We start from the raw sequence: 22448 nt of genomic DNA on the forward strand, positions 1-22448 counted from the left end.
GGGGGACTGCAGGGCAAGACATATTTGGCAGATCAAGAGTTGTTTGTTGGTTCACTGTCGCCGTCACCAACGGTGGCAGCAAGAAAACAGTGTTCTATGGTGTTTCCTCAGGGACTCCAGTAATCGCCACGGTCGTTTGACAGACGGTTCAGCTAATTGCTGGGTCATCCCAAGAACCAAGACACGCCAGTTTGAGTCAAGCGTAAGAATCCCTGTCTACAAAGCTCCCCTCCTTTCTGTGTGTTCAGTGAACAAAGATACGGGGGTGACTAAGTGAGCCCTCGCCCTCAAATGCGGATCCTTTGGCAGCTTTGGATGCTACTATTGGACGAACGTGGGACGGCAGATTTCCCTGGCCTAGGGATCTAGGGAGGACAGAGGGGGTTTAAGCGGACTTTTTTGGCTACTCAGTGTGCTTCAATTCAGTCATGCTGGACTAGGGAAGTATACGGTGAAAAGGACAGAGCACTTATGGGAAGAACAGCAAAGGCAAGAGAGAAACTGCCCGCCCCCCTCAGAGCTCAGAGTGGTTTAGGGAACCTTTAAATATTGTTAGGAGAAAATTTCCATTTAGATATATTTACAAGTTGTAAGCAGAAATAGAAACCAAGAAGGCATTGAAGTTTATGCGACTTCTCACCTTACCTCACCTGAACACAACATCAAAACATCTTTGTTGTCTTCAGCACCGTGACCATATTCTTGTGGCAGAACACTTGCTGGGCTACAACTGGTAGTATATACCGTATTTACTCGCATAATGATCGCACCCCCGAATTTTGTCGCCAAAATTCGTATTTTTTTTTTTATTTCCCGTGTAATGATCGCACCCCGAACTTGCCGCAGCGATATGTCGTGTGCCAAGTCTAGCTAATAATGATCGCGCTATCCGTCGAATGCTACGCGAACGACTCTTCAGGACAAACCAAGCGGTCTGCACACACCAAACATTCTTAAGCAGATGTTCCATTTCATTCCTTTCATCATTTTCCACACTTCCATGACAAAACAAAAAAGCTACAACAAAACGTGCCTTTATTATGTGTAGGCTTTATAATGGTTGTGGTCAACAACAACAACAAAAAAAGGCACCTTTCGATTCTTCTCGTAAGCACTCGTGGGCACGCAACAAATCGCGAGCGGCAATGATAATAGCCACGTTTACACTGATACATTAGCAGTGTACTCCATTCATATACCAACGCTTGTAACACAGCTAAGATATTCGCCCACCCTTAGCAGAAACGTGCCGTATTAGGATAGTAGTGAAGACAAATGCCGCAGTTTTTGCAGCATGCCCGCCGTGTGTTCGTATGTCACTGGCAGCTAAGCGCGCCCATCTGTTTCTGTCCCCTCAAAGTGGACATGGTTACGTTACTGCCACAAACTTGCCGATGTTAACGATATTATTCATTACTGATACGGAAGAAACTGTTTCAATGCACGTAATGTACTCCCGAGAAGAAAAAGAAATCGTATTCGGTGGGTTCGGCTTGCTCCGCCGGCCGCCATTTTTGTTTTGGTGTCCCGCACTACATACAGCGGCAGCCGCCTATTTGTTGACCTGTTGTCATCCCGCATTAATTCTATTTTCTTTTTCTTGCGGGAAATTTAACCCGCGTAATGATCGCACCCCTGAATTTGCATCAATTTTTTTTTACAAAAAAGTGTGATCATTATGTGGGTAAATACGGTAACCAATATTTCCAATGCAGTCTGGCAAGGGGCCCTTTAACTTCTGCTTGATCATGTAACTCTCCCAACGATGTGCCTCTGTGGGCTGCCTATTGCAAATAGCAGCAGTTATAACATCCTTGCAGAATTCAGCACCTGGCATGCAAAAGTGGCCAAATACTTCACGCAATCGATATTTTTCATTTTCCACACATCTAACGCCTCCCAAAAAATATTCCCAAGAACGGGACCTCTTATCCAAGAACCTGAAACTGCTTTGTTCACAATATTTGTAAAATCTAATGCCTTCTTTTGGTGAGAACCTTTAGGCATAAAGTGCAAAACCGTTCTTGCTGCGTCGTCCAGTCCGCAACGACGAATGTGACAAGTGGGGGTAGTCGGGCAAGCAATGTGGCTAGCGCTACCCCGTGGCAGGAAACGGAAAGTCGATGCTCCACAAGCCATAGCTTTCAAACTGAAAGTAGTCTAAAAACGTTGATGCAAACAGCCGCACCCAGTTAACTCTTTCCGTACCGCGCCCATTGGGCATTGTTAGCCCACTATCAACAGTTTGAAATGAGACCTTCCTTGCCACTCATAGACACACTGCGCTATCACACGTGAAGGAGGAGAACAATATTTTTGTTTCCTAAGCAATTCAATTTCTTCGTGCCAGGTGGTACTTCTTGAACGGGAGCTGAAGTTTCACAATTGTCAAAGTAGAAATAAAAAATGGCCACCTCTGGGAGCAGCACACACACTTCGAAAGATCGCATGGATAGAGCAGCAGCAAGTCTGAGGATGCTGCCTTTTCGTCGGACTCTGACTCTGAGGGCGACGACGACACAAACCAGCCTGGAACATTGGCAGCCACAGCCCGGCATGCCCAACTGTAGTGCTTGCACTTAAATTTTATTAGTGGAATGCCTGTTCAATGAAAAATGATGATTTTTTCGGACAAAGTGCCGATTAGACGGCAACACATTTTGTATATCTCATAACTTTTGTTACGTACATTTCTTAACAGATACAAGCGTGTCTTACATGCATTGTTAAATTTTATCCCACAATCATGGTTCTGGCAAATTATATATTTTTTATGACATACATCTTGTTAATAAAACTTTATGCATAATAGGTGCATTCTTTCTGCTTTCTGTTCATGTATTACGTAAAATATTGATTACAGTAGTTCATACAGAAAAATCTGCTGTTACCTACAAAAAATACCCATTTTCTCCACGATAGGGAAAGAGTTAAGGTCAAAGCCGGGCAGCACATTATGCATGGACTTCCCCCTTAGACGCAACTGCTTACGCTAAATGCAGCCTCACGGCATTGCAACAGGTATGGCAGAAAAGTTGCAAGTAAGATCAAATTCACGTGCAACTTCACAATGCATTGGCAAAGGCACTACAAGACAACAGCACTGAGAGTTGCAGGAACCCACTTCATGCCTGTCGTAAACGCATGAGTGACAAAGCCCACAATGTGTCATCAGATGCACCTGCACACATCATTGCATGACACTCCCCCCAACAGTAAGGCTACAAAAGCAATCTGTGCAGTGTGCCTGATATGACGAGAAAAGTGATTTCCTGCCTTAAGAATCAAAGCTCCTTCTTGATTGGGATCCGTGGCCCATGTTTTGCTTACAAATGCCAGCAGTAAGGCGTACCCACTACAGAGTGGTGATTACTGAGCATCCAAAACAATGATTCTAAATCTGTTTTGAACCAGAAACATTTACAGAAACAATTCAAGGCACCCTTTACAACGATTTGAGCACTGCCATATGTGGTTACCTGCATGAACAGGGCTAGAAATGCTTTAAGTCATTCTGTAACAATTCTTGGAGCAGATTTAATTCTGATTTTTGGAGCAATCTGTAGCACATACAGTAATCCTTCGTTATGACCGGGGTAGTTGGATGACCGGGGTAGGTGGAGGAGTATGGGAGAGGCCTTTGCCCTGCAGTGGGCATAACCAGGCTGATGATGATGATGATAACGAAATCACTTCACTCGTAATATTGCTTTATTCTAAATGTCTTCTAGTCCCGAGCCAAACGCATGCACTTTAAGCCGCACTACTCGATGCGCACTAAGAGCTTTACCTGCTTAGAGCAAAGTGGCGAGCGGAGGCACTGCCACCGCTCGGTGGCGGCGACCCTTTTGTGCATGCAGTGTCAGATTAATACCACCAACGAATTGGTCTCATGCAGGCACAGAACAGGCCACAAAAGCACCAAACCCACAACCGGTGACCGCCTAGTAATGGGTACCAAGCGAGTGCAGAGTGCTCCCAGGTGTTTACTGCGGAGCAAACAGAAGCTGTCAAATTCCATGGCGCAGCGTGCCCGAACCGTTCATCTCGTTCGCAATGACACTGCTGGGGTCCCCAGTGATAGAATCCACACAAAAATAAGTTTTCCTGACCCTTTGCGGAGCCAGAAAACCGCGGTCTCTTGGATGCCAAAAGGTGGCCAAAAGACTGCGGCCATTTGCGGCGCATCCCAGCACGAAACTCTCGTAGTCTTCCGTGACCTCCGAACCCCCCCACCCCACCCCCCTATAAACGTAGCCCACTGCCTTCCCCTCCTCATTCGCTCTCCAGTCTACAAGCCGTTTGGACACCAGTCACCCCTCTCACACACCTTCATGTCAACTCCTCACCTCCTCACTGCCAGTTTCGACGTCGCTTCTCCTCCAAAGCTGCCCTCTTCCGGCCTGCCCTCCCAAAAACAATCTTCCATTAACAGGTGCTCTTTCGCTGTGCCTGCTTCTAGGTCTCCACAATTCCGATCGTCTTTCTTCCGCTACACGTGAAGCCGATGCCAAGCCCGCCATTGCAACCGTCACCATCACCAGTGCACAGTGACAAGGAAAGCGAGATACCCTGATGACATTTTGAAGCTGCTGCCTTCTGCATCGCCCACCGCATTCAGTCACTTTGGCGCCAGCAGAGAATGTGCGTTTGGAACCATGCTGAAGGCCAAGTGATTGTATGTTATTCGGAGTGCTTCGTTAGGCATGCCTCGCATGTGCTTTTGTGGTGTACAGTAATAGATGACTCCATCAGTCTCCAGGCGAAAGTGTCTGACATTGGAGCAGAAAGTTTGGAGCAGAAAGCAGAAAGGTCGGCAACTGCTTTGTGCACACTGGCTTTTCCCACGCCGTCGTCAGCGACCCTGACGATGACCAGCCTGACGAAGACTGGACTTGCAGCGATCTGTACGAGGCTGTTCATAAAATTGCTGGCCAAGAGGGAGATGGTGGCTTCGAGACATTTGCATTGGCTGATGCTGCTGCTCCCATGGTAGCCCCAGCGACAGATGCAGTGATACTAATTGATACTGTTGGTGGCCCCAACGAGGACGAAGAACCGCTGGACGAAGAGCCACGTGAAGTGCCAACTATGGTGCAGATGCGGAAGTACCTATGCCTGCTGCAAAATAAGGTTGAATGCATGGGCGGCGACCAGGGCCTCATGCAATGCTTGGTCAAATTAGAGCAGGGGTTGCTCCCACCCGGTAAGAACTTGAAACAGCCAAAGCTCACTGCCTTTGTTGGACCTGAATAAAGTTTTGCTTTGCTGAATACAATGTATTTTGACTTCCTCGCAGTTGTAGCACAATTAAAGCTCGACTGTTTTAGATTTTATCGAGTGGTCGCTTATACCAAATTACAGTGAAACCTCGTTAAACCATAGTTGGCCGGAGCTCGGGAAAGGTACGTACTAAACGGTAGTACTGTTTAACCGAATAGAATGAGATCGCCCACTTACCTGTCGAAAACGGAACTCGGAGAGAGTGCGATGAAAGGGGAAAAAACATGCAGTATTTATTCACTTCGCGCGACAAAAGCGTTATTTTCGTTTGATGCCGCGGCGGCCTAGCACGACGACGACAGCAGCCTCAAACTTACTGAAGCTGCGTGCCAGCTTTTCAGCCAGCCCCCTCTTCTTGGTAAACACTCGCATGGCAGATTCCTCGCTGGCGTTACGTATTCACCGTGCACGTGCGCAGTAGTGCTGCAGAAGTCCCGGGGGCGCCTTTTTCATTGCCGGGTGCCAGAATTTGGAATAATTTTCATTTGGAATAGAGTTACATTATCGCGCCCCTATTGTCGTCGCCACGATTGCATTCATGAGGCTGACATAACGCGCAGCTTATGCCACTGTCGGGCCTGAATCGCCCGTGGTATCACTTTCCATGTCGTCCTCGTCACTGTCGCTAGTCGACACTTCGGCAACAACACAGGCAACGATGGCGAAAAGTCGAACAACTTCTTCGCATTCCAAATGCCACACATTGTAGTCAACAGCAGATCCCTGTTGCGTGTCAGCGCCGACTTCTTCGTGTCACGTTCGATAGCACGGACGATGTCTAATTTTTCTTCTATGCTGAGCACCCAGCGTCTTTTTTATCCAAGCTTCGGAACGACGCGAGTCCTCGCTTGCACGACGCCATAACGCTCTCTGGCACCGCGTCAAAATGATGTTGATGTGGGTTCACACGCAAATGCACAGGGCGCTTGGAGGCCGTTGTTCCGATCTCTGAGGCGTGTTGTTCTGCCGGGCCGCCCGACAGAAATGGCGCAGCGCCGTATTTGCGCGACGAAAAGTTGAAACGCTACGTTTTAACCGATGTGTACACAATAAGCTGGTACGGTTTATGCGGATACGAAACACATTATGTTCAATGACCGCTGAGTCGGGGATTTGACTTTACTACTTTTAAAACGAAACTACTGTTTAAGCGGGTACGGTTTATCGAGGTTTTACTGTACCGCTTATAGCAAATTTTTTCGCCATCCTGCTGACTTCGTTATAATGAGCGATTACTGTACATCTTATAATTAGAGCAGTCTAGAGCATTCAAATTTTAATTTAGGGCATTATTTTATTTAAATGGGGTAATAAGTCACAAAACATTGCAATCTGCAGAACTGAAGAGGTGCTGAAGAGCAATTTTTGCTGGTGAAGTCGCTGGAGGTGTTTTCCGACAGAAGTTGTAAGGAAGCTAGGGTTGATGAAGGCCACAGTGGTTTATTCAGACAATTCTAGGTAATGTGACCGCACCAACTAGCTGAAACCAAGATTCTGCATGCGACTGACTTCCCTTCGGCACTCACTACAGGCACCGAGAGATCACATTGAATGGGCGGCTCTCAGCCTGCTGAGTAAGCTAAGGGGAGCAACACTCCTCCTCCCTTGGCCTCTCCTTTTTTGAGTCCCCTCGCTGCACACGCCTTCTCTCGATGCTTGCTCTCTCAGTCTTCACTTTCTGATCGCGGTGATCACACTGTCCAGTAATGTGGTTGACACAATATCAGAATTCGTGACCACTGGTATTGTGGGGCAGCGCATCGCGACCAAGAGCAACTGTCATGGCACCGTCACAAGTCAAAACAGAAAACCAAGAAAAGAAAAGAAGCGCTTTCCCAGAAGCGGTGCCATCATAACCATGTGGCTCTGCTCCACTAACAAGCAGGTGTGGATAAACTCTTGACCAGCCCTCGTTCGCTCTCGCTAGTTCTGGCGGCAAGAATGTCACAGCCTTTAGTTGTAATCAGAAGGTTTAACTCTTTCCCTACCATGCAGAAAATTGGTGTTTTTTATAGGTTTTGCCAGATTTCTTTTTCTGAAGGAACTACTGCACTAAATTTTTTATGTAATACAGTCGAACCCGGCTATATCGAACTCGCAAAAAAACGCCTATAAGTTCGATATAGAACATAATTCGATATAAGCCTGCTGAATAATTGGATGTCATAAAAGCACATACCATTTATAAAATCACTTTATTGATGAAACTAGCTTACTTTCGCATGAAATAGTCCTGCATTTCTTTCTGCTTGGGCAATTTCGCTGCCTGCGACGCACACACTTCTCCGCATTGTCTAAGGAGTCGGGAGCAACCTTCCGCATTCGCGCAGAAGCACCGGATTAGTGCGAGCGCACCAATCACTTCAGAGGATGTAGGCAAAGGACCGTCATTGCTTTCCTCATTGTGCCCACTTTCACTTGTGCTCGGTACAATGTCTGCAATGTAGTCTTCGTTTTGGGGCTCTCCCGTGGTCACGACACCATCATTTGCACTCACAAACCCGTCCACTGTTGATTCGTCAACAGCTTTCCGGAAATTCTGTCAGCTCGCTCTAAGTTTCGGCAACACCGGCAACGGCTGCGTCGCATTCATCAGAATTTGCAGTCATCACCGAGCACGTGGAAGCTGGCACAGCTGAAGCAATTTCGGATGAACAACTCGTACACGGCCGTGCGTATGTGTCGGGCGCCACGGGCAACGGGGTGAGAGTTTGGCCGCTTTAGCCCTAATTTCCCCCTTATTCTTCAAGATCGTCCTGAGAGTGTTCCTTGGAATCATTCACGCTGCGGGGACACATTCGACTTCTCACCACGTTTGACCCGATTTACAATTTCGAGCTTTACGACAAAAGGCAAATTCTGCCACTTCATCACGGCAACACTGCGGGAGAAGGCCCACAAGGCGCAAACACAATGGACCAGAAAAGCAGCGAGACGACTTGCACTTCCACCATTTTGCACGACGAGGGCACAAGAGCCTCTGATTGGCTGTCTGAGCAAGCGCTGCGGGCGGGCCAGTATCATTTTTTGCAGGGGGGTCTCGACGGCTCGTCTGAAGCAGCCCGGTCACGGTAGGGAGAGCAGTTGGATGGAGCCACGGTGTCGGGTTTCCCCGCAACCGCGAGGGAAAGCCAACTTCTGGAGCACTTTTCCGCCGCTCGACGTTCGATATATCGGGAGTCGCTGCTATTTTTGTTCGATGTAAACATAATTTTTGTTATATATACTCACTGTAACTATACCGTGCCCAGAAATTGTTCGATATATAGAATAATTCGATGTAAACGGGTTCGATATAGTCGGGTTCGACTGTACATAAACAAGAAGCATAATGAATGCACTTCTCATGCATAAAAGCTTTATTAAAGAGATCTATGTCATAAAAGAGACGTAAATTGCCAGAATCGAGATTGTGGGATAAAATTGAACAAAGTTTGTTAACACACGCTTGTATCTACTAAGAAAGAAATGTAACAAAAATTATGAGATATACAAAATGTTTTGCCATCTAATATGCACTATCTCCAATAAAATTTTTTAAAATTTATTGAACAGATATCCCACAACAAAAATTTCAGTGCAAGCACTACAGTTTGGCATGCCAAGCTGCTGCCACCAATGTTCTGGGCTAGCTTGTGTCGTCATCACCCTCACAGTCGAAGTCTTACAAAAAAGCAGCATCTTCAGACTCACTGCTGCTCGATCCATCAATAAAATCAGCCGCAGGCACAGCGGAGTCGCTGTGCTGCTATTTGCAATAGGCAGCCCACACAGGCACATTGCTGGGAGAGTCAAATGATCAAGCAGAAGTTATCAAACTTAAAGTGGGCTAAAACTTAATTTGCATGCGTCTCAGCATCGCATGATTGAATAAGTAGCTGCCAAGACCGATCTCAATGCTTCTTCCCGCGTTTACCCCTGCAAGGCTTGCCGAAAAGACCGCAAGAAACAAACTTGAGAGATGGAAAGGTTTTTTTACGAGATCCCTTCGTGGTAAAACAACTCCTCAAGGTGCTCCTTCAACTAAGGTGAGATCAATGCATGCATACCTTGAACGTTGGCAACACTCTCGACTCGAACTTGGGAAAGCTTGTATTTCCGTAGCTCCATACGAATGCACTGTACCTGCAATGACAGAAGGGGGCCCCTCCATTTCTCATCCTTCTGGCCACAACCTGTAGCTCAGCAAACAACCAACTGCCCTGTTTCACACATTACTTCTGATACCTACAATATTGTGATAGGAAAATAAGCAGTAGGAGTGCGTTCACACACATAGTGCACATGCAAGGTATAAGTGGCCCAGTGGCATACAATATGGTGGACACGAACAAAGCAGGCATGTGCCACTTCATGATAATTTCGATCAGCACATCTTCATTCCTGCAACAGATTAACAGTCATGAGACAATATCTTTCCACAGCACAATACTTTCTGGCTTTCGACATGTCAACCGGGTACTGTGCGCCACTATAATTTTACAGAAAAGGCCAAAATTAGCGGTCATACAGTTGAACCACAATATAAGAAGTCTGTGAAATCAGCAATTTGCTTTGTTAGTTGAATTCTCGTTACATTGCAATTAGACCTTTTATGCAAATAAATTCAGTAGCCGTAGATTTTTCTTACTTGGAAGGGGCCCCAGAATTTTCTAAATTATTGGGCAATCCGAAAAAAAAAAAACTCGCCTTCGCTGCATCTTGTGGAAAGCACACAAGCACCACCACCCCAAGTGATGTACGTCACACGCGAATGCACGTGTGCGGAAGTGCAGCACACATCCTCATTCTTCTAGGCCTCCCACCAAGTGCCAGTGCCTTATTGAAATAAATTTATGTTTAAAAGTAAATCGCATCAGAAATTGCGTAAAGTACCACTTACACACAAGTTGCAGACATGATAGCCTCAGGATGTTATTCGAATATACGAGAACACAAATCTGTTACACGGAAACTGAAAGACAAAGCTCTTTTCCAGACGTCGTTAGAGGTCTGTCTGAGTGGCCGCAGCCACTAGGGGGCAGTAACTTTGGCTCAGCACACATCCTAATTCTTGTAGGCCCTCTGCCTAGCGCAAGTGCATCATTGAAGTAATTGAATTTCTCAAAGTAAAATGTGTCAGAAAATTCGTAAAGTATGACTTACACACAACCTACAGACACAATACCATCGGGTTGTAATCCGAATACAGTTGAACCTCGCAATAATGGAAACGGCGAGGAACATGAAAATTCGCTTTCACGGGAATTTCGTTGCTGCGAAATGAGACAGCACCGACAGGTAATGCGTCCCAGTAGAAAACTTTCCCATCACTATTCAGCTAGCCTACTTTGGCAAGCTTGCGAGGATATGGAACCGCATTGCCGACATTACAAAGTACGCCGCATGCGTCGATCAGCAATGGCAGCACTGCCGTGGAGCAGTACTCTCGGTCAATTGCTTTCAGAGATGCAATCCCTTTTGCGAGATTCTGCGTAACTCTGCACCGGACCCAGATAAACAGCGCTCCACGCATGCAGCAGCATTTCTCCAGTGCATGCTGTCACCCATGGGCGTCGACGCATCCAGTGCCGAGCGTGACAGTAACCGTATCTCGTATTTGAAGGCAACTGATCGAGATTACAACCGAGATTTCGATCGAGATTGCGGCCGCCATATTTGTGAACAAAAATGACTGCGCCCACTCAAGTGCAATGTAGAAATTGCAGTTGAGCACATTTTGGAGCCTGCTAGCCTTGCACGAGTAGGTAATATGCAGGGTTACGTTCCAGCAAATTTCATTAATGGGGGATTGTAGTACAGCAACATTTAGTTGTGGAGAGATGCATCGACTCCTATGGCTGTTTACCGGGGATACGAAAATATTTCGTTCTTGCGAGATTTTCGTTGTCGCAAGATTTCGTTATCGCGGCTTCCGACTCTATATGAGAAAATATAATTCTGTTATGCAGGAACTCAAGCACCAACTTCTTTTCCAGCTGCCACGTTTTAGGCGAGCACGCCACGAAAAATCCTGAACAGCTAGAGGCTAACAGCTTCGCTGTAGAAGCAAACTTGAATGAGAAAAAAATAATCATTTTGTTGAATTTCAGTAGGCGACGAAAGGCAGGGTATCACGCTGTATCGACATCTTCACGTCGGCGGGTGCAAAGCGAAGCCAGCCACACTTTCGCATGCACTCTGCCCCCGTGGCCTTCAGTGGGATGTGAAGCTGTTCTGAAAAACACCAGCCACATGGAGCGGATGCTTCGTCTGCCTCGCATTTCAACGCGCCTCCAAAATGTGAGATTACGCAACCTCCCGCACTGTGCGTGCAGGAAGACAGCGCACATGATGCCACGCCAACTTGGCAAGCCCGCTCTTTGTTCACGAGGCAGCTAGATTACATCTAGAACAGGGCACGCGGGCTGCATCATGTGCTCGGCCACACACACAGCCATGCGCTGCCGTGGCTGCACTAAAATAGGAGACTCACACCTACCCGCCCCCCTCCCTACTCTGTCCCCCCTGGCACACATTTGATCACGTTACTGTGAGGTGGCTCCCCTTCCCCTCTTTCCCCTCCCTCATGTGGAAAGACGGCGCTCATCAAGCCACCAACCTTCTCTGCTCATCCTCACGAGATTACACTCGCACCCAAGCCAGTGTGGGGCGTAGTAGGATTTTATCGCACATGGACTTTACATGGAACATGAAGGCTGCTTCTCCGTGCATTCGGAAGCAGCCGCTTGTAATTCAAACATTTAACCATCTACATCTACAGAAGTTTTCGTTTATTGTCTCGGTCTTCCTTTGTGGAGGCACTGAAATTTCATTGTACTGAAATTGCGTGTAAACACACTTCGTCATATTGAGGTTCTAAATGCGTGGTGTGCCATGGACAAGAAGTTGTAAAAAGTTAAATATTTAGTTATACTGAAGTTCGTTATAGTGAGGCTCTGTATATCAAAGGGCCTTTAAAGAAACTCAGGTGGCTTAAACCGGGGCCACAACCACAGCACCTTCCAGAGCCAATGTCTTCATTTGGGACATTAAACCCCACCAATTAACCGATCGAATCGAAAAGCACGGCGACACAGAGGCATGTGGGCAAACGCAAACTGGGAATACAGCATGCCAAATGGCCAAGCCAGCTCATCAGCCTGGCCACAAAGCAAAGGCAACAATGAGTAATGCAACACTCAACCCATCGTCGTAGCTGACCACCATGGCACAGCTGCCCGAACATCAAAGGTGCTGTGGCTTCCACCACATTACTGCCAGTGGTCACAACTTGAAGATTCCCGACAGCCACAGATGCCCACGTTGGTTAGGCAGTTCTCTAACGAGAGCATTTCTGTGTTTTGCAAAACATGAAAGTCACAGTTACCCACGAAGTAAATAAAGCTTTCTCAAAAGATGAGCCCATAGAGCGATGTTTGAGTATGAAAGCCTCGGGAGTGTCACAATGCTCACCTGGTCATAGTAAGGTGTCACGATTGCCACAGTCGATGGGTCGCGAGGTCCCCAGGTCATGGGCCACTGGTCCACCAGTCGCTTGACAACGTCACACACCTCAAGCACCTGGCAGCAGAAAGGCAACAAAAAGGAGGTGTGTAGGGGAGAAAGCGGAGACCCACAGACGCAAACACATACTGCCAGCATGTGAACTTTAAAATGACCATATTTACTCGAATCTAGGCCGGCCCCGATTCTAAGCCAACCCCCGAAAGTCCAAAGCCATTAAAAAAAGAAAGAGAGACCTTACCTTGAATGTAGGTTGAACAATTAACGCAGAAAGTTGGGCTAGTTGGTGTTGATGTACTTGCTGTGACATAGTTACTAACGCTAATACTAATGGAAATGAAAGGTGGGACAAGACTAGTTGAAGTCTTGCGCTCTGTCCAGTCCCACTTTTTTTTTTATCTTGTTAGCGCTTGTAACCATGTCGGTTGAACAAAACAGCGACGACGGTGCTTACAAAATGAAAACGGCATTTATTGAACATGAACATTTATTGTTCATTGAATATGAACATGCCGAGCTCATTATATGTCGCTATCTTCCTTATCGCTGTCACCTCCCTGTTGTGGCCGGCGCAAGCAAATAGCATTTCCCGTTGCCCCCTCCAACAACGGACATTTTTCTCATCGATGCCAAAGTACGGTGTACTGAAATGGGGCAATGTGTCGTCTGTACAGCAAAACAATGGGAGAACGAGGGACACTTCTGTGAAGACGCTACCAGTAGGGTGCTGCAATGGACCGGCGTGCCTAGCGCACGAAACTTAAACATGCTGTGCAAAACTTTCTGCATTTATAAGTTAAGATACTTTCAAAACACAATTGAAACTATTATAATTTGCAAAAGATAAATAATACAAACTGTAAGGACACATCAATAATGTCGTCTGAGCTTGCACATTTCCAACCACAGATCACACAGTGCTACTGATCGTCTGCTCGGCGTTTTGGTTGCAGAAGACAAACACTCATCTGCTCTTTCCGTTCAGAAAGCACATGTTTTTAGGATTTCGAAAGACACTCTCTCCCTTTTTTCCTCTTTCTATTCCCCTTTAGTGTCCTGCGGCGCGATCGAGACACTCCAGCATCTGCTATGCGAGTGCCCCAACTTTTCGCTCGCGCGCGTCTCTTGCCCGTGTTTATCGTGGGCACGGCCTGCCGTGCGACACCGTGACTGAACTCCTGCACCTCTCGCTGCCCTTCACGACACAGGACACTACTACATGCGCTCCTGACATTCGCCGAGGCTGTCGGCCTCGCCGACCGCCTTTATCTCCATCGCATTTCCGCGGCGTGCTGCTGTTTCTGGTGCACTTTCTCTCCCTCTACTTTCATTCCCTACCCCCTGTGCAGCGCGGTTGAGGTGTCCTCTGCTGAGAGACAGTTACTGCGCTGCACTTTACCCCAACCCTTCCTTCCCATCAACAAGAATATCCTTCTCCCCCACCCCCAGTGTAAGGTAGCAAACCAGGTGCTCTTCTGGTTGACCTCCCTGCCTTTCCTGTCTCCTTTATCTCTCTCTCGAAAGACACTAGCACGAGAAGCCCGGAAGGATAACCAGCACTGTGCCTGGAGGGTTGCACAGGATTCCTTTCATGTTGCATCAGCCACACACACGCACGCACACGCACACACAAAGACGTTTACAAACCCAGCACTTGCCGTGCACATAAAGAATGTGTGAACACGGCATGAGAAGCCACAGCAAGCAATCGGCGAGCTCCGCAAGTACATGCATGACCTCCGCGATAACCATAACTGCTAATCCCAGAGGCCCTGTGTTGCCCCATTATTTTTCCTCTTGACAGCAATGGCATTCCTAAAGTCGCGAAATCACGTCGCCCACCAAAGTGCGGTATAGGCAACCAAGTGAATGGCAGTACTTTGTTCATGGGTGCCATTTCTGCAACATCATGCGCAGTATGATCAAACAATTGAAGGTTTGATGTAATAGTAATAGGTGTAGAGAAGCAATTAATTAAGAGAAAATTAGACATCCGCCCAAGCGTAGCAACTGCTACAAAGGAAACCCATACAGGTTCCTCAAAAGAAAAGCCTCGCAGTTGAAGAAAAACACATCCTGGTCCGGGACTCGAACCCAGGACCACCGCCTTTCCAGGGCAGCCGCTCTGCAGGCTGCTTTCCGGGGCGAGCGGCTGCCCCGGAACGAAGGTTTTCGCAAAGTCTGGTGTTAGAGACGGTGAATGAGCATCACGGGACATGACGGCTGTCCAGCAGAGACAGCAAAGCAGCTTTCTACACCGGTAATAAAAATAAACCTCATAACTCCCAAAGACATGGTTGGCCGCCGCTCTCTCTCACCTCCATGTGGTTGACATAAGAGGTGCTGCCATCGCGGGGCATGTCCTCGCCTCGTGCTGCAAAGAAGCTCAATGCGTGCAGTAGGTGGTGTGGCCCGGGGCTTCCAAGGGCTCGTAGCCGGCCCCCGTAGAAGCTTTCCGAGGTGAACCGCACCAGCGCCTCGTGCGACCGGTAGTTGTCTTCGAGCACCACCTGGCACGGGTGCTGGGTATCCCCACTGCCTCGAGTGGCACGCTGGAATGCGTCGTGCAGACGTTCCAGCAGAGACACGTGTAGACGCCGCTCACGCGTGAACACCGAGAACACCTCCGGGTTCAGCTGCACCAGAGACAGCGAAGAGGGGACGGCAGAGAGTAAGGCATGCTGAAGCATGAAATGCATAGCACATGGCACATGCTACGTACTTTACAACCACAAAAGCTTTTGAAGCACCAGATCTGAAGAGAGAGAATTCTGCCAATGGTTTAGGCCTGTCGTAAAAAGGTGTATTGGATACTGAACTTCCTTACGCCACCATGAGATTGGTCACCTAAATTCCATACCAAACCATGAAGTTGTTATAGGCATTCTCATAGAAAAAAAAAAAGTGCTCATTAGAATTGACAGCGTACTGCAATGATTCATTGTAAGCTACTGCCCTCGCTCGAAAATTTTCATTCAGCAAGTCAAAAATAGGCATTTTCAGCAGAAGCTGCAGGAATTAAACATCTAGCAGCATCCACTACCCTCATTCCTTAGCATCATGATCAGCTCCCACTAACTTTCTACCAGCTAGCTGCAGCGCAGTCAAATCCATCAAGATCAAGTAACTTAAGAATACTGTTAGTCAGTACTGAAGGCACACAACACGAGGAGCCCATTTTTTGAGCACCCCAACTTTTCTGATGCACTCAAACGTTGCTCCAAATTGCTTGCATTTTAAGTTCCCTGCGACTTGTATGGGAGAACCAATGCCAACAAGGCGCGCCCCTTCCTTGTGTGGGCTCGGAGGGGAGGCTTCTTCCCTTGCTACCCCTGTACGTGGAGTTAAGTGCACCCAGCGCGCCTCAATGCCAACCTGCAGGAAGAGCCAACTTCACCTGCATGTAATCTCCAGCAAGCACTATCCGGGTGTTCTCGTCAGCCAAGGCAAGGGGCAGGATGCACTCAGTCTCCATCGCCTGTGCCGCTTCGTCAATGAATATGTGCGTAAAGAATCCTGCACGTAAAGAGAGAATAGAGGCCACAGCGAGTTTGCTCAGCTGTAACTCAACTGCACTGAACAGGCAGAGCCCTGCAGCCACGTTTTACACCAACCTCGTTTTATGTTGCTAGCAAGGAGCATCTGGGACGACGACAAAGTTGTGACCACCACACGGTGGGCCTCGATCTCCTCAGCAGTTGGCTGCCGAAACCAGGGCCCCTGCTTGGACTGCTGTTCCCGAGGCACCTGCGAGGGCAATTGTTCAACAGCTTGAACATACTGATGGGCGCTACCAGCACATGTTACGCATGGCAACCATCAAGATCATCTTGAAAAACGTCACCAGCAAACGGCAATGTCCACACAGGAAATTCTGCAACCGTTTAGAGGCGCTGGTTTGTGCAACGGCACCCGGAACATGACGGGGCAAGACTGAATCAGTGTGGTGATTGAGGCAGCAATGGGGAGCGACTGTACCTTAGAAACTCGACATTGCGTGACCTACTACACTAGGCACACAGGAACACAGCCTGCATCAAGGCGCCAACCATTTCAGCTTGCCATTGCACCCACTGCAGATTACCACCGAAATACGGCGCATGGCTTGGATATGGGCTCAGCCACATAGTGCCACAGCTGGGGCAGAGGAGGAGACGCGCATTTTGATCACGTCGCTGTGACTGACACATGGCCAACAGTACGCTGTTCCCAGTCTAAAGGACAGGTGCACAATCATGGCGCCTTTGTGCACAAATCATGGCCTTAAAGATTGATTACTGTTACTTCAAGCTGCCAAGTACCCCGCCCCGCCTCCACAATTTCTTTAGCAACGAAGCAGAGGCTGCAGCGGTGCTACCTGCCTATCAAGCTTCAAAGCACCCGATCATTCCCTTTCCAAGATGCCGTTTTTGCCACTCAGACTTTTGATGCGGAAGACAGATTCAAATGATGACTTCTGCCTTGGCCAACATTTTTGCAGTATTTCTGCTACATTTACTAGCCATAAAAGCTCCAAGTACATGCTTGAAATGCCCAAATACTTTGTTAACTCATGTCCTAGTCTTCGCAAAGAAAAATACATAGTTTCAATGGAATTGAGATCGACAAATGAAAACAGTTTCCTATGGGCGTGGGCTGTGTTAAATGAAGCTTGGTTATACAGAGGTCTGAATGCAGCTATCACTGTCAAGCTCTCATCCCAGACACTTCGGTACGCATCAGGCAGTTAGAATAAATACACAGTTTTCAACTATTGCTTTTCTTACCGCAGGTGCAGTTTGAACTTGCCGTCATTCAGAATAAAAACTTGCAGTACTGCCCGAAAGGCAAAGCACTGATTGTGATAGCAAATTAGTAGATGGCTGTACGAAGTAAGGATAGTAGCTTTTTGGGCCGTATAAACTTATAAACATTCACTTACTAATTAAATAAGCAATGATAGAATGTGTAAGCATGATTCAACGAGAACATAGAAAGAAGCTGACACACTGAGACGGCGCTATGTGTGTCTGCTTTTTCTACGTCCTTGTTCAGTTGCACTTACACATTCTATCATGGGTTCAAACCAACTAGCCTATCAATGTGTTTTAACTAAATTAACCAGCACAGTGTCAGGCACACACAGGTAAGCATGAACACATCTCGCTCGATGACAGGGAAAACTGTCTGTGAGAACACTGGAGTTAGGAATCGCGGCAGCAGCCACGAGTCAATTGACCTCCGTGCATCTGTAGCTTCAACGCGAACGAAACGTTGAAAGCAGAGCGCATGTGAAGCTACTGGCACTACACGCACTGTGCAAACATCGCAGGTTGCTCTATAAAGATGAGGCGCGCGCAAGCACGCACATTGGCTATGTCGCAGATCGCGTTCAAGACACACGAGCACCAGAAACGCGTCCCTACGACGTCCGCCACAGGCGTCTACTACGGCGTCTGCGATTCGCATGGCCAATGCCGCAGTAGATGCTGCGGTTGTCTCCACTCTGTATGGAGCAGCAGGCGAGGAGGACATTGAGGCACCCTAGCAGCCACCCAAGAAGAACGCCCCTCCTCGCTCGCCTGACCCCCTGCCTAGCGCATCACAGGAGAGGGCACACATGTGGGTGGCGTTCGCCCCTCACGCATGCGAGACTGAACCACATTCACTGGCTCACCCTCACACGCTTTCACTCATACGGAACCTGACAGTGACGGCAGAAATGCACCTGGAGTGTCCATATAATTGCTATCGCAATAAAAATTTTAAGTCCTCAAGGTTAAGGGTTTACCCATGGAACAAACCAGCACCATTATTAACCCTTTCGCTGTCACTGACGTACCGGTACGTCATCGCGCTTCCCCCCAAAGGTGTCACTGACGTACCGGTACGTTCTCTATCGTGCGTTCAAAATTTCGCGCCTGAGCGCAAAAACAGGCGCTCCTGGATTGGCCACGCCATCTGTTGACTCTTTCTACAAGTTCGTATATTCGCTCCGACCTGTGTTAACCCATGTATTGAAGAGTACGGTGCGACTGTCACTCCCCACTTTCTCTTTGCTGAGTGGCGCGGTGGCTCCGCGTTCGCTGGATCATGCGTCGCGCGCGTGTGGTTAAAGGTTCAAGGGTTGTTCTGTAATCTCCGCTGGTTTGAAGGTTTTTATTTTTCTTCTGTTGGTGTGCCTGCTACGGCGCGTCAAGTTCAGGCGCACGTGCCGTTGCCTCTCCAAAAAGGGTGACTCGATTGCTGCTTTCGCTCTCTCGCCGCACCCTCGCTTCCGACTTGCAGCAGTAAACGTAAAGGCCTTCGAACTTTGTTTAGCCTTTTTTCATCTCCCTCTGTCTTCTTGATCACGCAACGTCCCATTTCTCTCCGTTGCGCGGGCAAATGAAAGCGCATCCTCCCTGCGCGCGGTTACTTTCGGATGGCTCGGCACGCGGGACCTTCGTCTGCTCATGGGAGCGGTGGCAGTATTCCGATTCAGAATACGAGCCGAGCTCGGATTCGGACTCGGAAAAAGTCGCTTGAGACGAAGAGGGTTCCGCATCGTCAGATTCGGATGTTGAACAGATTTTATAGTCAGGCTGATGATGATGATGATGTTTACTAACAACAGCTGCAGAACACTGAAATGTGCATATTGCATTGACTATGTTATTTGTATACCAATCATGATCAAAAATAAATTGCAATGTTCATTCCCTGTTATGCTCGTTCCCTGAAACCAAGCCGACACTGGGGGTGCGTCACGGCCAGAAACGTCCGACAGCGAAAGGGTTAAGGGTGCGAAAATGTTAACTGCACTGTAATGAACATCCTTACAGACATCCAACAGCAAACAATCTCACAATGACCACCTTCGTGAACATACAATAAACATCAACAGCAATCATCATGGCAATGTCCATAACCTTGATCGAAACCAACAATATTTATAGTTTAGTAAAGCAATGAAGGGGGCTAGTTCGTGAACGTTCATGGTTGTTTTGCGCTCAGTTTTACACAGACGATATTAAGGAAGGACAGCACGTGGACGGACGTAGCGCAGTGGACGGACGTACCGTAAAAACGGGAATATAGGTCGAACTTTTTTTCAAAAACCCATCGCGAAAAGTCGACCCTCGACTTATATACCGGACATTGGCGGAAAAACTACGGAAGTCTTGCAACAATGGGCGGATAAAGTAAACAGCCGCCTTCGCCATCGCCATCAGCAGCATGGCGGCGTGGCGACGCTGTGGCACACCGGCATTTTGCGTTTCCATTGTCGCAAAGTTATATTAATTAAAGGCTGCACTTTCATTTTGTTTCAAAATGAGCGGGAGCGGAAGCCGACGTCAATTCACCGTCGCCTTCAAGAAAAAGGCGATTGAGTACGCGGAAGCCCACGGCAACCTGGCGGCACAGCGCGAACTTGAAGTATCCGAAAAGAGCATTCGGTAGTGGCGGAGGCAAAAGCAACGTATTACAACTTGCAGCAACCAAAAGAAAACGTCATTTCGTGCCGGATCGCAGTGGACTGCAGAACTGGAAGGCAAGGTTGCGGAGTCCGTCCGCGAGCTGCGTGTAAGATCGCTGCCTGTGACTGCCGAATGCATCCGTTTGAAAGCGGTAGAGATCGCACGCGCCTATGGACTGGGCAGCGAGAAGCACTCGTCATCCGACTCTGATCAAAGGCGTTGCTCTGATTCGGAGTAGCGCTTGCGCACTTCGTGCCCTTCTGTGTACTGTACACCCGACGAACTTTTAACAGTATCGCGCGACCATCGACCCGCGTGTTTGTCAGCACCTTATCATCACGGCACGAAGCGGCGAAATAGCGAAAGTAAGGGCATGTGTACACATGCGCGTATCTCGTTTGTTTCGCTGCTCAGCGCCATTAATAAGGTGTTGACAAGTACGCGTGTCGATGATCGCGCGAAACCGCTAAAAACTTGGCCGGGTGCACATGCGAGCAGCATTTAAATAAATACTGTCACCATTGTGCAACCCCCCGAATCGCATTTGTTTCAAGGTAAGGGTGTCATGTCTTTCGGTACTTTTGCCATTGAAAAGGATATATTTTTTTTTCATTTTGAGGATTCGTTAGTTGGGGGATCGACCTATATTCCGGTCCGACCTATAGTCCGGTTTTTACGGTAACGCTACGTCCGTCCACGTGCTGTCCTTCCTTAATATCGTCTGAGTAAAACTGAGCGCAAAACAACCATGAATATTTATAGTGCCCACCTCGTGCTCAGAGAGCTTGAAAGTATAATCACACCCAATTCACTCAACAAATAGCACATCGGAAGTGGTCAGAAACAGTAGTAGAAGACTTTGCTATGCCAAAGAGTTGGCTCGGATGGCACTTTTAACCTGAGGTACAGGGTGCCGACACCCCACCTACCTCGAGGCAGTACTGGAGCAGTCGTCTGTCCACACGGTTGGGCATACGGTACTCGTACAGGATCCTGAGCGGGCACAGTGCCGGATGGTTCTGCACTTCCTTGTCCAGGTGCTCCAACACGTACAGGTCAGCCGCACTGCACACAGAGAAAAGCAGTGCTTCGGAATTACCTTCAAGCCAACATACGATTCCTCGTGACAGCTGAACTGTTGCAGCACCATGTTTCCCTTTAATAATTCTGGCAGCACAAACCCCACGCATATGTGAGGAAAACGACCACGAAACACAGCCTTCTTCGTGTTCTAGGGAGCCCCTAGGGAGTCCGATCTTTCCGACTTCCTAGAGCGTTAAAAAAAAAAAAAAAATGAATGCATGTCTTTTACTGCCCCCAAGGTGCTCAAATTGCCACAGGCAAATCCAAAATATCTCTCAAGGCCTTCCAGTACACTTATTAGGCGTATCAGTGCTCGTACTGTGACTGGAGACGGCAGGTGCACATATGTATTACTAATCCTTTGAGGGTCAAAGACATATTTATAACGATCCCAGATACAGTCAAACCCACTTATAACGGTACCGGTTTTAACAATATATCGGTTATAAAAATGAAAAGGTGCTGCACCGTCAGCTTTAGTATGCTTTCTATGGAGAAATAACCCGCTTGCTACAATGTCACTATGCTGCATTACCAATTGTAATGATGAAGTCTCGCTGCTGGGCGTCCATGCTGAAAGATAATGAAATGCGAAATCCTTGTAAAGAAGAAAGAAAAGGTGAAATGCGAGCCGCTTCTAGATCGCACGCCAGCCTTGCGCGCATCTATGCCATAGATGCACGCCAGCCTTGCGCGCATCTATGCCATCGCCCTTCCACCCCTCCAAACACGAATGGGCTGCGCCCATAGCTCTGCGCTGCGCCACCCTCCCAAACACGAATGGACCGCACCAACTGTGCTGACAATGCTGCCGGTGCTGCTCCCAGATTGCTCGCTCGGCCCTCACAGTTGATTCTTTATTCTTTGGCCCTCGTTCTGTACAATTCTGCTAATGGATTACGTTGCTCGTGCTTGTCTTTGTTCGTGGCATCGAAGTCGTTCCTGGCCACGCTGCTTCTGTCTCGTTTGACTTGCCGCCGAAATGGAAGATGGCTGATCCGCCCACTAATCACCGACAATACACGACATTGCCGGTGAAAAGAAAGTGCACTGCTATAGATTTGCAAACGAAGTGTTTCTAACCAACGAGGCGATCATCGCAAACGTGCTTGAATCGGATAGTGACAGTGACGGCCA

General features: G+C 48.0%; 1 protein-coding gene across 1 annotated transcript in view; it reads right to left on the bottom strand.

Moving 5' to 3' along the window:
* The window catches only part of LOC126538735 (probable helicase with zinc finger domain), a 95452-nt gene that overhangs the window by 14625 nt on the left and 58379 nt on the right, over positions 1-22448 (bottom strand). The window contains exons 13-18 of the mRNA XM_050185468.2: positions 21158-21293; positions 16404-16536; positions 16187-16305; positions 15108-15425; positions 12739-12846; positions 9333-9408 (exon numbers count right to left, since the gene is read on the bottom strand). Of these exons, the coding sequence (XP_050041425.1) occupies positions 9333-9408; positions 12739-12846; positions 15108-15425; positions 16187-16305; positions 16404-16536; positions 21158-21293 (890 nt within the window). The remainder of the gene's footprint in view (positions 1-9332; positions 9409-12738; positions 12847-15107; positions 15426-16186; positions 16306-16403; positions 16537-21157; positions 21294-22448) is intronic.

This window comes from Dermacentor andersoni, chromosome 8 (assembly GCF_023375885.2).
Source record: "Dermacentor andersoni chromosome 8, qqDerAnde1_hic_scaffold, whole genome shotgun sequence".
Lineage (NCBI taxonomy): Eukaryota > Metazoa > Arthropoda > Arachnida > Ixodida > Ixodidae > Dermacentor > Dermacentor andersoni.